Raw genomic sequence first — 14,373 nt, forward strand, 5'->3', positions numbered from 1 at the left:
GAGGTTTTATTATATTATTTAATTTAAGTTTAAATTTATTTTAAACAAAAAACGACTTAGGATATCGGTATATATTATATCGATTTATATCTTGGAAAACATTGAGAGTATCGATGTTTGCCCAGCTCTAACTTGTTCGGAGAAATTCAATAGCAAAACAATCTTTTTGGCAATTTTAGTTTAATTGGGCCGCAAACATGTCGCTTACTATGCGAATTTTCACCGCATCGCGCACTGGTAGGTGTCTAACAAGCGTCTTAGCTCTAGCCCTCCGAAAATTCCAAAATTTCCCTTGAAATACCGTCGAGTGAGGTTATGTAAGCTTATGTCATAGCAAAACAAAGGCCAAAATGGACTAATTTGAGGATTCTTATTGCAAATAAGACTGTGATTTAATGGTATAATGTGTCCCCCATAGGTCAGCGCATGTTTGGCAGCCAGGGAGCCCGCCTGCTGGCCGCCCAGCGAACAGAACCCAAAGACATCGTAGAGGTTCCCAAGGGATATGTGTATGTAAACAACAAGGAACTGAGCATGGAATTCGCAGACATCACCGACCGGGCTGCGTCTACCATGTTCTTTGGCGAACTCTTCCGCGGATTCGCCGTCACCCTGGCCCACATCTTCAAGGAGCCGGCCACGATCAACTACCCGTTCGAAAAGGGACCGCTGAGTCCGCGATTCCGTGGCGAACATGCCCTTCGGCGTTATCCCAGCGGCGAGGAGCGGTGCATCGCCTGCAAACTATGCGAGGCCATCTGTCCCGCCCAGGCGATCACCATCGAGGCGGAGGAGCGGGCGGACGGCAGCAGACGCACCACTCGCTACGATATTGACATGACCAAGTGCATCTACTGTGGATTCTGTCAGGTGACGAATCGCTAGCTCCTGTAATCAGCCAGTTGTCACTTATTGCTATTACTTACCAACCCACAGGAGGCCTGTCCCGTAGACGCCATCGTCGAGGGGCCCAACTTCGAATTCTCCACGGAGACGCACGAGGAGCTGCTCTACAACAAGGAGAAGCTGCTCTGCAACGGCGACAAGTGGGAGTCCGAGATCGCCTCCAACTTGCAGGCCGATCATCTCTATCGTTAAAGTTGCTTGTACCCCTTAGAATTCCTTGTTTAGAACGATTTCCCAATTAAAGATCGTTGCTGTGGCTACGTCTTAAGCGATTGCCTTGTTGTGAAGTGATATGCCAAAGAAAAGGTGAAATTCAGGTGATTTATTTATTGATAAGTCAAACATACATACATATAGGCGGTAGAAATTAATAACAAGCTGCAATAATACACATTAAAAGAAATTTTGTTCTTGTCGAGCAGACACCGTTGAAAATCAAAAGGCTTGAGACTATCAATCTGTTTAGTAGGGAATTAAGTTTATTTAATAAACTGAACAAAAACTTACAGAATATTTTTTAGTTTTTTTTTTTGTATTTTTCCTATTTTGATTATGATGAGTATACCTCGGATATAGCATATTTCCTTCTTTTGTTATTATTAACGAGTTTTGGCTTTAACTTCTAGTTATTGGGAAAAATGCCCGTATTCCTTAGATAACTTTACTATTTTTTTAAACGAAAAAGCTTAGGGATTTAAATAATTAAAGTGACAATTTGGCAGTGACACTAAAAAAAATTTCAAAGGGTTTTCGTCGGTCATAAATGAAAAACATTAATTTTTTTTTTGGCCAATTTTGGATAATGCTTTTTATTGTCCAGGCCCAGCCAGGCTCTTCTCCATAAATTTCTTCTTGGCAAAACAGGTCCACCATTTGTTGGGCTTGCCATCCTCGGTGCTAAAGACCTTTTCCAACACCCTGTTGCCGGTTTCGTGGCGCAGCTGTAGGAGGTACTGGCGCATTAGGTCCGCATCCTGGACGCTCTGCGGCTTGGCATAGACGGCGTTCAAGGGAAAACCGGCATCGCCAGGAATGTCGAACTTGGAGATGGCCAGACTGTACATGTCCTGCTGTCCCTGAGCCTTGCTTGTGGAGCGGTTTAGCTTCTTTAGGCACTCGGTTATGTAGAGCGTCACATAAATAAGGACACGATCTACATCGGACTGTAACAAATTACAAATAAGCCATCATTAATCAATTGAGTTGATGTAAAAGCAAGTAAATTGAAAAAAAAAAACTCAGAAGAAAACATTTATAGGGATTGTAATAAGATAAGACCTATGAGTGAGTTAGCAATCCTTTTTACTATCCCACGTTTGACCATAAAGTCCTTAAAAGAGAGCACCTTATTTAGTTTTATTATGATCGGGTGTGCCTTAAAAAATATGACTCGTTACAGACCTCTGGTCCCTATGCAACACATATGTATGTAAGTTAAGAAAAACAGAATTTCCTGGATCTTAGTCAAGGCTAAACATTAAACAGCCCGATTAATCCGTTGCCCAGACTTCAGGCTCACCTTGATTTCGTATGTGCGAAAGAAGACATTCGCTTTGAAGTAGTACAGTGACTCATCGATGATGTCGTTCTCCACATTTGCACTGGGCGCTGGTCCGCGCACCTGTGTCCGCAGCGGTAAGATGGCCAGGTTACCCACCTGCTGGCGCACTTCCTTGATCTGCGAGTGGTAGGCCTGCAAAAATTGAACAATAAAAAATATATTCATTTCTCCCAAAAGTGCTACCTGGCAGGGGGTCACAAAAGCCGATATCTCACCGCAAATCTGCCTCTAGTATGGAAAACCTACTCACCGGCATAATAGTGGTTAGTAGTAAGTTATAATTATCCGGCTTGAATAAAATTGTTAATGTTATGGTTGTTTTCAGATAAAAAATAATTTGTAGGCGTCTTCTTTTTACGATTTTGCCATCCCTGAATTATCGATAGCTTAGAAGGCTCAATCCTAAGTTAAGTATTTTTGAAGTCACATGGTCACACTTTATTCAATGGGCGCCAGTTATGAAAAAATAGTACAAAACATTATAAAAAATGAAGTGCATTACAGTTGCACTACAGTTGCATATAATTATTATTTGGAATTATTTGCGAAATATCTGTCTTGTTAATTTTCTTTTGTTAATGTTTGCTTACCTAGATTTAAAAAAGCCTCAAAATAACTAAAAAATCGCCTTAAATGTCAGAGCTTAAGCATCGATCGTTCGACAAACCCAATTTACGAAAAAAAGCTTCAAATTTTCGATGTGTGTGCGTGTCTCAATAAAGAATTAGTTTTGGATCTCGCTCTATATGGAACAGAATAAAATTTTCCTGCAGAACGTGGCCAATATCCCTGGCCAACTGAATCTCAGGCAACTGGAAATATCTACCATGGCCTACAAGCGTTTGTGCGTGGAACTGGAGTCACTGACCAGTACTCCAGCTCCACCACTGGCTCCCGTGGCCACTCAGGGATTGCGAGCAAGTGCCTCGGAGTTTGTGCCACAAGTGCCTCTCAACAGCGATCGCATACCGACCGACTTGGAGGATGAACAGGATGAGTACTCGGATGACGATGGATATGACGTGGAGCGAACCATGACAGCTGTAAGTAAAAATATATTTTTAACTTTAAATTAATATCAAAAACTACGCCTTAATGTCCTTTAATGTTCAATTAACTTTAAAAAATATACGATTATATATCGCCACCATAAAAAATTTTTTAAATTTTTGTTATTAGGATTAAGTTTAAGAATTCAAATTTTGCAAAATCTTAAATCTTTGCATGATAATCCCTTTTTACTTATTGCCTTTTTAAAATATATATATTTTTTTGGTCATCCCTAAATTCGTTTCCTCAGCCCAAGCCCTCAATCTATGGTCCTCGGTTCAATAATCACCACTTTGAGTCCGATGGTGTGTCCGAGAGCCACTTGGAAGTGGAGAGGAAGAGGAAGTTCGGCTATAGGGCTCCCAAATTTCGACCAAACCAGCCAACAGGGCGGTCGCAGAAGACGGAAACGAGCTCCATTCCCACGGCGAAGCCTCCCAATGAACTGGCCAACGGACAGCCGCACTTCAAGGGGCCCTACATGCCGCTCCTACAGCACCGCATTGCCAATGCAGAGGCATACGGACTCATCCGGGCTCCCAACGAACGGAGCAGCATGCTGCTCGAGGACATGGTCAAGCAGCTGGCCCGCCTGGACAAGTGCCCCTTCAACCTCAACTCGCTCTTTCGGGGCAGAGGTCCACCGAACCCCGCATCCTAGATGACATACTATAGTATTTAAAATTGTAAGAATTTCCTGATTAAAGAAGGCGCTGACTTTGTGGTCGATCTGCTATTCCGACTTTTAGTTGTCGAATATACATATTCGCAAGCGTTTTAAGCTCCGACAAAATGGGGAAAAAATATAAATCCAAAACGGATAAAATCAAAAAGAAAGTGCCTGTCGTAAGTTTCAAAATTTAAACGTGGCTCGTTATGAACCATTTCCTTTTTAGATTGAAGCTAAAAAAGCACCTGAAACTTCTCTTGTCGCGGAACCGAAATGCCCAGAACCCAAGGATCCTCCTTGTAAGATAAGCATGGAGGTGGCTAAGAAGCACGAGGACCAAATGTCCGCTCTGGCCTCCATGCCTCAGCGTTTGGACCAGAAAATCCAGCGCATCAAGGCTGTGCAGCAGCAATTCTCCAAGCTGCACCTGCAGCAGTTGGTCCTCCTCGACGATTGCATTGAATTCCTTCAGGAACTTAACGCGGTTCAACCCGGCAACGTCCTCGAGCAGAAGATATTCCTGGACACTTTTGTCGAGGTCAACGCCAAGCTATCGGAGGTATTCGAGAACATTCTGCCTGCTCAATTGGAAATGCTGAGGAACGAACCTAAGATATTGCATTTATCCAACCAGTTATCCAAATAATTTGCTACTTTGAGTTATTTAAAAATGCAGAATAAACGAAGAATTATCATATAAAAATAATTATTGAAATAAAAGCCGGTAAAAAAATATGGCTATGTTGAACCAGTTGCTATCACAAAATTCAAAGCAATATGGAATTATTTAAATGTTACTTTATTTAAAGAAGAGTAGGACCATGAAATTTGTTGTTTTATTTGTTAATGAATTTCTGGCGATTAATTCTTAAATTTTACTACTGTAGTATAGTTAATGCAATAATTAATCTCATCTCCAGTTATGATTTTGATTTTTGGTTGCTCAGTAACATAAAACAAGATATTTCTAAACTTTAATAATTAAATTCCTGCAACACAGAATGACCTAAATAGTTTAAAAAGGCGTTAAGTAAATATCGATTAATTTACCTTGTATCGCTTATCGATAAGTTTGGTGGTCATTAAAAGAGTACCATCTCTATCCGGGAGCGCGTAAATTTGTAAACATTTCCGCACTAAAATGAATCCACCGCCTGCCCGGGGGCGCGCCCCCTCGCGATTCGTGCGTGGGCGTGGTCGCGGGGGCAGGGGCTACCGCCCGTATTTCTATTTCCGGCGCAATGGGCGCGTAATCCCTGCCCGCGGCACTCGGCAACCAAATCAGGAACAATCGCAAGCACCAGGCGCTCCAAGTGAGGATCCGCCGGCAAACCGACAACCCAGAGGCTGGAACCGCCCAGCTAGCAAGCGAGGTCGTGATGCCCACATGGACTGCAGCTTCCTGCGGCCTGAGAACTACGCCGCTCCGGAGGATGGCCTCCAGGTGCAGAGCATCGCGGTGGACAATCCGCGGGCCTATTCTGGCTGGCGGCTGTACTTCCTGCGCGAGAACTACGAGGAGGGCAATGAGCTGGCCAGAAGGGTCATGGCCGTGGAGGCTCACTTCCAGCGTAATCCACAGAAGTACGATTACGTAGGGACAAAAAATCGGGGCTTCTTTCCAATGTCCGCCATTGACATTCTCAACGATGCGCAGCTAAAGGAGGTCTGGCCTGGTCTGGCCGAGGACATCCGAGAGCACCCGCTCCGCACGCTGTCCACGCTCTCGCTGGCCATGCACACGGTGGTGGTGAACCATCTGCTGGACCTGAATGACACCACATTTATTAAAGTCTCCACCCCGGAACAGTACATTCCACCCGCCACGCGTCTACGCAAGATCTACGTCCGACCAGAGGGCTTTGTGACCGTGGAATCGATGGAAGGGATCAGTCACTCCCGCGTGGACACCCTCTTCGCCGTCCGGGGCACCGTGAGCAGCGTGGGGGAGCCCAGCTACAGCCTCACCTGGCAGGCGTTCCGCTGCAGCCGCTGCCAGATGGAGATGGCCATGCGACAGCGTGGAACCTTCCAGCCACGTCCATACCAATGCAAGCGATCCGAGTGCGTGGCTCGCGATGAGTTCCTGCCACTCCGCAACTCCCCGTACACTAGGCTTTCCATTAGGCAGATCATCCGCCTGGAGGAGTCCAGCCTGGCACAGGTCCATGACTTCGAGAGCTGTCTGCCCGGGGAGATGGACGTGGAGCTGCGTCACGATTTGGTAGACTCGGTGCGAGTGGGCCAGGAGGTGGTGGTAACTGGAGTACTCAAGCTGCAGGAACTGGGCGAGGATGCCTCTACAGGGGGTGCCCCCAACCAGATGCAAGCCTATCTCAAGGCGGTGAGCATCCGAGATGCGGCCAGCGTCAAGCGTGAGTTCAGCGATCGTGACTTGGAGGCCTTTGCCATGATCAATGCGGATGAAAATAGCTTCAAGCTTCTGGTGCAGTCCATTGCCCCGGAAGTGTACGGTCACGAGCTGCCCAAGGCCGCCTGTCTGCTATCCCTGCTCGGAGGCAGAGGAGCCGAGGCAGAAGCCATCAATGTGCTCCTGGTGGGCGATCCCGGCATCGGCAAGACTAAGATCCTGCAGAGCTGCGCACAGATCACAGAGCGCGGTGCGCACGTGAGTGGTAAACGTGGGGCTCAATCCGCCCAGCATCTGGGTGTGACCTTTGCTGGCAGGAACAAGCGAGTCCTGCAGGCGGGCGCCCTGGTGGCGGCCAGTGGAGGCGGCCACTGCACCCTGGACGATGTGGACAAACTCTCCTCCAAGCAGGCCATACTGCTGCAGTGCCTACAATCGGGACATGTGAATCTTCCGCTACCGGGAGCCTTTGCCTCTTTTCCGGCCCAACCATCGGTGATTGGTTGCGCAAATCCCCAACGAGGACAGTACGATGAGGGGCGCTATCTGCTGCAGAATATCAACATTACGCCGACTTTGCTGCGGGAGTTTCACCTGGTCTATGTGCTGCTCGATAAGCCCTCCGAACGGGACATGTCCCTCTCCGCTCATGTGAGGGCACTCCATGCTGGGGCCAAAAAGCGGGAAAAGATCGCAGCCCGGTATGCTTCAAAGCCGAAGATGAGTGACTCCATGGCCGAGGCCACCTTTCGTGTGCAAGCGGCGGCGGGAACAGAGGATGACACAATGAAGAGTGATGTCGACAACGACAGCATCATGCAGCAGGACTACGATCTGGACAAGCGGCTGGAGCTGCTGCCCGAGGAGGGGGACTTGGATCTGCTGCCACCCATTCTGATCAAGAAGTTCTTGGCCTACGCCCGCCAGGAAGTGAGTCCGCTTCTGAACGAGGATGCTGGCAATGACATTCTCAGATTCTTCCACGAGCTCCAGAGCAGCAGCGCCCAGGATGAAGGCGACTCCACTCAGATGGAAGCGGGGTGAGTGTGTTCTTTTGGCGATGGATTTATTTAAGTTATGTTTCTAATTCTAGTTATAAGTAGTCTATAGGTTAAGATATAGGACTAACGCATAAGCTTAAGAAAGGAGGAGACGGGCAGCTCCAGAAAGATGGCCAGTAGAAAGGAGCACAGATAGGACATGGTCATTGTGAAGAAGATGAAGGCGAACTGTGGCAAATAATACAGAAATATAAATTTAAACTAAATCAATCCTGAAGCCTACTTACCATCATGCCCGTGCCAAAGTAGATGGGTTCCCGCACCGTGGCCAAGACGATCCTTGCCACCAGGAGATGGACAATAAACGCGCCATAGGTAAGGCGTCCCAAAATCCGAAAAATGGGCAGGCAGGCAAATTTACGAAAGATCCCTGCGTGGAGAAAGTACAGACATAAAAGACATAAAGTTTAAAGTATCCCCTAACTAAAACTCACAGCCCACTTTGCTGGCCATGCCCACGATGAAGATGCCCAGGCCAAAGCCCCAGATGTTCCGCTGCAGGCCGGCATACAAGGCTCCCCAAATGGCGGACGGAGCCACGTAGTAGTGCTGGAAGATGGGATGGGCACTGAACAGCCAGAGGATGCCCACCGGGATGAGGGTGAACCAGAGCAATTGGAAGCTCTTCAAATCCCGCAGCTTGTATTGCTTCATGGCCAACTGATCGTAGACCAATGCGGCCAGGACTCCACAGAAGTAGCAACCAAAGTTCATTAGGGACGAGGTGTAAAACTCAGTGAACTGCCGATCTCCTATAAACGAATCCTTCTGGGTTCTATAAAGTGGGACAAAGGAATAACACCTTTAAAGTTCCAAACGTTTTAAACCGATTTACTCACTGTGGCGTGGGTATAAAAATGGGGTAGTATCCCATCACATAGGTGAGCACAACTGGCAGCGCCACAAAGAACGCTAGAACGCCCGCATAGAGCTGCTTGCTCCACTTGGCGAACCGGTGGCCCAGCATCAGCAGAACCAAGCTGAGCACAAAGGAATGCGTGTCCGCTGCCAAGTACCAACCTTGCAGCAGGCACTTCAAAGACGCAATACGGTTTTTATTTGGAATTATCTAGAACTAGGACTAGGACTAGGACCAGGACCACTTACCCGCTCATCAGTACGCACAAAGTTGTTGATGTACAACAGATTGGTCCACCAGTTGCGGCGGCAGGCCAGCTGCTCCCGCTCAAAGATGTGCCGCCACAGAGGGCCGCCGGCGTTCTCGAAATAAACGCCGCTCATGAGCAGGACGAAGGCATACGGAACGGTCAACCGGATGTATCGAAAGATATTAAATTTCACAAAGAGCTGGGTATACTGGCCAAAGCTCCAGGTGTCATTTTTGGATTGTACCGCCCGAGAAACCGCCAGCCAATTTATGGTCAACAGCAGGCCGCTGATCACAAAAAAGGTGACGGTGATCAAGGATCCCGAAACGAGTAGAGTGCCCGCTGCAGTATGAAGCAGCCGCTCTGGATCCTGCGGATTACTTATAGCGCTCTCGTAAATCACCCAATTGGTGTGGGCAAAGATCACCATGAACATGGCGAAGAACTTGAAGCAGTCGAGGAAACGCAGCTCGCGTCCGATCTTGCCACTTGGCTCCTGGTTGAGGCGGTACCAATTGCGGGCTATCGAAAAGGTGAGCAGCACTTGTTGTGTGGTGCTCTTCGGCGGCGTCTTGTAGTGATCCCGCTCTTTGAGCATCTTGTCATGCCGCCCACGCTTCAGGTGAAGATCCACCAAGCTTCCCAGGCAAGCCAGGACCAGTAGGGCGCCCAGGATACCATAGAAAGTCAGGTTCCAAGCATCTTTAAGGGAGCAAAAATGTTTTACAAGTAAAACCAAATACCGGGTTAATCAATTTAGATTTCATATTAAAAGGAAATTTTTATTTACTTTAAAATAAGAATGGTAAATTCGTAATACTCTTTGTAAAAATACTTCAGTGGTAATAAATACTTTTATTTGTATTTTAAACAGTGTTAGCATTTTACCATTGAATTTACATTTTTATTTTTACGTTACGTTTACGCAAATGTAATTGCCTTAGAAAGATTTAAGTAACTTTATTTAAAATAATTTATACATACCAACATTTCTCTTATAAAATAGTTGGCATATTTTAAAGGAGCTATATTAAAGTGTTTAAACACTTAAATTTTATTTTTTTTCTGAACAAACTGCAGTCCCAACTTATTTTATAGATTTAATATTAATTGTTATAAATGTACTCACCGTCTTCCACCTGATGACCCGCCTGGTCGCAGTACTCCACCACGCTCTTGGCCAGCACCCCGAATCCCCGACGCTGCAGTCGCCAATTGAGACAGGCATTCGTCAGTCGCTGGTGTCGCTGGCGGTTGGTGGTCTCCATCGAGAACAAGTCGAGGTACACATTCACCTGCCAATGATTTGATAGTCAGTCGTGGGGAATCATTTAAATACCCAAATGTCAACGTCAGGCCCTTGGCCTTGAAAGAAATGAGTGTGAATTGATTTGATTGAATTGGATCGGATTTCGCTGTTTCACCGCCCATTTCCATTTTGGCCAACGCCTAAGTCAACAGCTATGTGTAATCGGACATCGTAAATGCATTTTGATGGCGACTGCATCAATGGCATCGCCACACCACAGCACCCCATTCCCATCTCTCATCTCCCAACTGGCAGCTCCCATTACCCACCTATCCGATGTTTGATCAGCGGATTTTCCGGCTGTAATTTATGCAATGTTTATAGGTAATGAAGATAGATATCACGCATTCGGCCAGAGGCGTCTGCAAGGGGGGCCCTTCAAATGAGACACTCTGATTATTCTGGGAATTTATTTTAACTCTAAAGAAGCCCTTGAAATAAACCACTTTCCATTAAAGGGCAAGCCTGTTCTTAAAATCTGAAATCTGATTTAATCAGTGAGTTGACTCAATCGATTTTTGTTTTGGTTGAGGAACCCTTTTTTCTTTAAAAGCTTCTACAAAAATTATATTTCATAAACAAAAAGCATAAACTATTTAAGTAGATCGTTAAAGCGAAAGATCGTTAGCTTTGGGATATATTTTTTTTATAGATTTGGTAGTTTCAGATTAGAGACTTTCATAGCTGTGGTCAAAATAATAGTAGTGGGACAATATAAATTATAATTTTTTTTTATATTTAAAAATATAAACCTGTGATAAATATATTATTTATTATTGGCTTTAAAAAAAATTAACAACAATCTATCTCCCTTTTTTTGATTTCTATTTCCGTAAGCTAAAAACTACTATTGTATTGACCGCAATTGTAAAAGATTTTTAAAATGTTCTTTAAACTTTAATTTAGTAAATGTACCGGCAAAATAAAACTGAATATCACAAAAAACCCCCTTTTCTGTGCCCCTGGTCCGTTAATCTGTGGCTCACGGCGAGCACAAGTTGAATAAACTTTGGCGTTTGTATCCCGGCTTCTGTGTCCGATGATTATTGATTGACCATTACGGCCGACGCCTCGACCAGCGATGGGTTTTGAAATATCTGCCCGGCAGCGTGATCGAAGATTGAATTAAATCGATCGTTAGCCGCAGCTGAATCGCTCCCAATGAGGTGACACCTCCGCGTGGCCTTACCTTCGCATTTTCCGTGAGCAAGCCGGCCTGCAGGGCCTCCAGTTCGCTGTCGTCCAAACCGGCCAGAGAAGCCTCACATTCGCGCAGGCAGAGGCCGAAGTAGAGCTGCCTGTGATCGAAGTGGTGGCGATCGTACTGCGAAATCTCGACTATGGCTCGCCAGGCGGCCACCGACTCATCCGGCTGGACTTCCGCCCGGACGAAGCAGTAGGCTGAGGACTGTCCGTCAAACTGCTGGAGGCAACGATCGTAGTCATCCAAGTCGTACAACTGCGGCATCTCATAGAACTGCGTCACTGCAGGGCGGAAGGGAAAGAGCAGATCGAGAAACATCATTGGGAATACGAATCAGTCGGATGAATCAGCTCATTAAGTGGCAAACTAGTTTTTGCATGGGGCAGATCCTTTTTCGCTAGAGCCGCAGTACGGGTTCAATGGCTGTTAACTCAAGTGAAAGGAAACTAGTTTCCTTTACCCGAACTTGAACTTTTCTTGCATTTGCCTGCAGCATCTTCATCTCCATTCCGACTGGGGGAAATAACCAAACAAGCAAATGTAAATATTGTAATTGTTAAGCCCTTTTTTTTGCTGGCCAAGTGAGTGCCTCAATCTCTTGTCAAATGCCAGACACTTTGGCTGAGTTAATTGTTTATCAGAATACTGCTCCGTCATCGAAGTTTCGAGAGGTTTTCGTACCTCCAATTTGGGGGGGGGGAACTTTGCCACAGAACACGCGATTGGGAGGAGCAGGTGCAGATGGGGGTAATACCAACTTTGGCCAACTGCTCTATAGTTATATCGATTGACAAGCATAACATGGAAATACGAAAGCGCTTATACAAGTCAAATTAATCATAGGCATTAAATGATTTGTGTGTTTAAGCGCAGTTTATAATTTCTGCAGGCAGCAAAGTAAATGACTATTATTATTGGTTTTCGATTACTCTAATATATATATATATTTTTTTTTTTATATATCACTGCTGACAAAACCTACTAATCGTAAAGTCTAAAATCTTGAAAAATATAATCTTTTATGTGTTTGATACTGATTTTCATATTCTGATGTTGAGCTTAAATCATTTTAACGCTCTTTCAACAAATGTTAATTCCTTTCTTAATGATTCACACTTATTGTTATAAAATCTAATCTTATCCAACTAGTATACAATTTTTTATAGGCCCATAAATCAAAATTACACGGAACATAAATCCTGCAGCTTGGTTGTAGGGTTTTAAGAGTGATATCGACTTACTGTTCAATTGAAAGCATTGTGCGGCCGTTAAAATCGCAGCTAAAATCACGATGTGTAGCATCATCGTGGGATGTATCGAATCGGCAATCGTAATGCACCCTCTAATTGATTGACTTTGAAAGACGTTTGGCACTTTCGTCACTCGGATCACCAATCAAATGCAATGCCAGCGCACCAATAACAATAAGAAGCTGGAATTTCGTCAACGGATGCGACTCAAAGTAAATGAAGTGAAACAAAGCAGGTGACCAGACCCAGGGGCTTCTGCTGCCCGGCCAATGCCAATGTTAGGAAATGCACTTTTGGCTTAAATCGAATCAAACCGAACCGAACCGATCCGGCAGCTAATGAACCGTTTGCGCCAACGAGCGAACCGAGAATGAAATGCGTGCGGTTGAAGCCTCTGGATGAGATGAGATGAGATGAGATGAGGGCTCCGCTGCCTCAGCCTCAGTTTCAGTTTCAGCTTTAGTTTCAGCCTCTGCCGATGTCGATGCAGTTGCTGTAATGATGAGTTTCAAAATTCCCCCCGAGAAATGCGTTGGTTTCCGAAAAATAAAAGAAAACAAAACGCAAAAGCGAAATGCGTTGGAACATGTTCGATGCTGGGCACTCAGTCGCCCACATGCAACTGATTTATGTTTACGTTTTGGGTTTTCGGCCAAGTTAGTATTGATTGGACCTAAACTTGCGACCATATGGACCTATGACTTACAAATCCCCAAAAAAATTCTCTGCCAAAACGTGTTTTTGGGCCCATATGAAGACAACTAAATAGAATTGTTTACGCACGGCGTAGATAATGACGAAAACAAGATGCGAAATTAATTATTAACAAACGCCCTCGGGCCCTTAATCATCCCAATTGAGTTTGAAAAACTCAGAATCAAAGAAGACAGGTTCAAAGATCTATTACCAAAAGGGCTGAACTCAAAAGACTTGGGCACCAAACTGGGTTTCCAACTAAGGGCTATGAAACGTTTTTAAACTCTGGAAGATTATATATTGATATTACTGGCCATTGTTTTATTGCATTTCGTTCTGAAAAGTATTTAAAGATTACATCTTATTTAAATATCTTTAAATTAGAGCTTTTTATTTATTTATATTATTATTATTATTTATTTAAAACTTCTTGTATGCCAATATATTGAAATTTTAATACAATATTAAGTATTAAGTATGATGATTTGTCATATTTCTAATTTATGTTCCCTTTTAAGCCACATTCATCTATCGAAACATAATATTTTTTTACCATTTCCTTAGGCAACTCCTTGGGCTGATTCACCTGTCCCAGGCACGTGCCCGCCTGGATCTTTCCCACGTGGTCAGTCGTCAGCACGTGCGCGATGTGATCGCCCTGCTGACCGAGAGTATTACCCAGACCAGTCTTAAGGCGGACAGCGGTGGAACATCTGGAGCTCGAGGAGGAGGCGGCGGAAAGAGTGCCCAACTGCGCAATTTTGTCCAGTTAATGCAAAAACGTTCTGCCGCATTGGGAAGGCGCATCTTTGAGTACGATGAGCTGAAGGAGATCGGATCGAGGGCTGGTATCTTGACCGGCATCAACCAGGTGGTGGAAATGGCCAACTTGGGCGGCTATTTGCTCATGAAGGGCGCAAATATGTACGAAGTGGTTCCGGACTGAGGAAATGACAAATGAATAAGTCAATATTTGACTTGCGTCTATAGTTTTCAGTCCTGTTATCTAATTGTTAAGTGGTTGTTAAGATGAGCCAAAATGTCTAGCTGTAAATTACAAATAACTTTTACGGAAAACATTGTCTAGGTCGAAATTTCTATACTGCAATTGAAATTGTAAGAATTTAATATATCAATAATAACAAACAAATTGTGTCACTTACGACTGTGTTTGTGTGAAAAATTA

The 14,373-nt window shown here is 44.8% G+C and overlaps 6 protein-coding genes across 7 annotated transcripts; 4 read left to right on the plus strand and 2 right to left on the minus strand.

Annotated features, from left to right (window-relative positions):
- The first annotated feature begins 106 nt into the window (after positions 1–106).
- LOC108140739 (NADH dehydrogenase (ubiquinone) 23 kDa subunit) lies at positions 107–1,174 on the plus strand. Its single transcript, XM_017263715.1, has 3 exons — positions 107–237; positions 419–870; positions 937–1,174. The coding sequence occupies exons 1-3, from the start codon at positions 198–200 to the stop codon at positions 1,096–1,098; spliced, it is 654 nt and encodes a 217-aa protein (XP_017119204.1). The 5' UTR covers positions 107–197; the 3' UTR covers positions 1,099–1,174.
- Positions 1,175–1,218: 44 nt separating this feature from the next.
- Positions 1,219–2,851, minus strand: LOC108140740 (actin-related protein 2/3 complex subunit 3). The gene is made up of 3 exons (XM_017263716.2): positions 2,718–2,851; positions 2,426–2,599; positions 1,219–2,069 (listed from the first exon to the last, which is right to left on the minus strand). The coding sequence occupies exons 1-3, from the start codon at positions 2,721–2,723 to the stop codon at positions 1,716–1,718; spliced, it is 534 nt and encodes a 177-aa protein (XP_017119205.1). The 5' UTR covers positions 2,724–2,851; the 3' UTR covers positions 1,219–1,715.
- Positions 2,852–2,976: 125 nt separating this feature from the next.
- On the plus strand, positions 2,977–4,250 carry LOC108140737. The gene is made up of 2 exons (XM_017263714.2): positions 2,977–3,510; positions 3,768–4,250. The coding sequence occupies exons 1-2, from the start codon at positions 3,214–3,216 to the stop codon at positions 4,176–4,178; spliced, it is 708 nt and encodes a 235-aa protein (XP_017119203.1). The 5' UTR covers positions 2,977–3,213; the 3' UTR covers positions 4,179–4,250.
- Positions 4,236–4,911, plus strand: LOC108140741. 2 transcript variants are annotated; one of them, XM_017263717.2, is made up of 2 exons: positions 4,236–4,363; positions 4,414–4,909. In XM_017263717.2, exons 1-2 carry the CDS (start codon positions 4,310–4,312, stop codon positions 4,831–4,833), a joined length of 474 nt encoding a protein of 157 aa, XP_017119206.1. In that variant the 5' UTR covers positions 4,236–4,309; the 3' UTR covers positions 4,834–4,909. The 2 variants fall into 2 exon arrangements, with proteins under 2 accessions (XP_017119206.1, XP_041565358.1); XM_041709424.1 differs by having other exon boundaries at positions 4,243–4,360; positions 4,414–4,911.
- A 378-nt stretch (positions 4,912–5,289) lies between these two features.
- LOC108140557 (DNA replication licensing factor REC) lies at positions 5,290–14,349 on the plus strand. The gene is made up of 2 exons (XM_017263419.2): positions 5,290–7,598; positions 13,752–14,349. Exons 1-2 carry the CDS (start codon positions 5,329–5,331, stop codon positions 14,131–14,133), a joined length of 2,652 nt encoding a protein of 883 aa, XP_017118908.1. The 5' UTR covers positions 5,290–5,328; the 3' UTR covers positions 14,134–14,349.
- Positions 7,608–12,891, minus strand: LOC108140558 (nose resistant to fluoxetine protein 6). The gene is made up of 8 exons (XM_017263420.2): positions 12,483–12,891; positions 11,227–11,522; positions 9,858–10,023; positions 8,727–9,430; positions 8,459–8,652; positions 8,054–8,394; positions 7,847–7,989; positions 7,608–7,787 (listed from the first exon to the last, which is right to left on the minus strand). Exons 1-8 carry the CDS (start codon positions 12,544–12,546, stop codon positions 7,683–7,685), a joined length of 2,013 nt encoding a protein of 670 aa, XP_017118909.1. The 5' UTR covers positions 12,547–12,891; the 3' UTR covers positions 7,608–7,682.
- Positions 14,350–14,373: the final 24 nt, after the last annotated feature.

The sequence above is a fragment of the Drosophila elegans genome, unplaced genomic scaffold, assembly GCF_018152505.1.
Source record: "Drosophila elegans isolate 14027-0461.03 unplaced genomic scaffold, ASM1815250v1 contig_476, whole genome shotgun sequence".
In the NCBI taxonomy this organism is placed as follows: Eukaryota; Metazoa; Arthropoda; class Insecta; order Diptera; family Drosophilidae; genus Drosophila; species Drosophila elegans.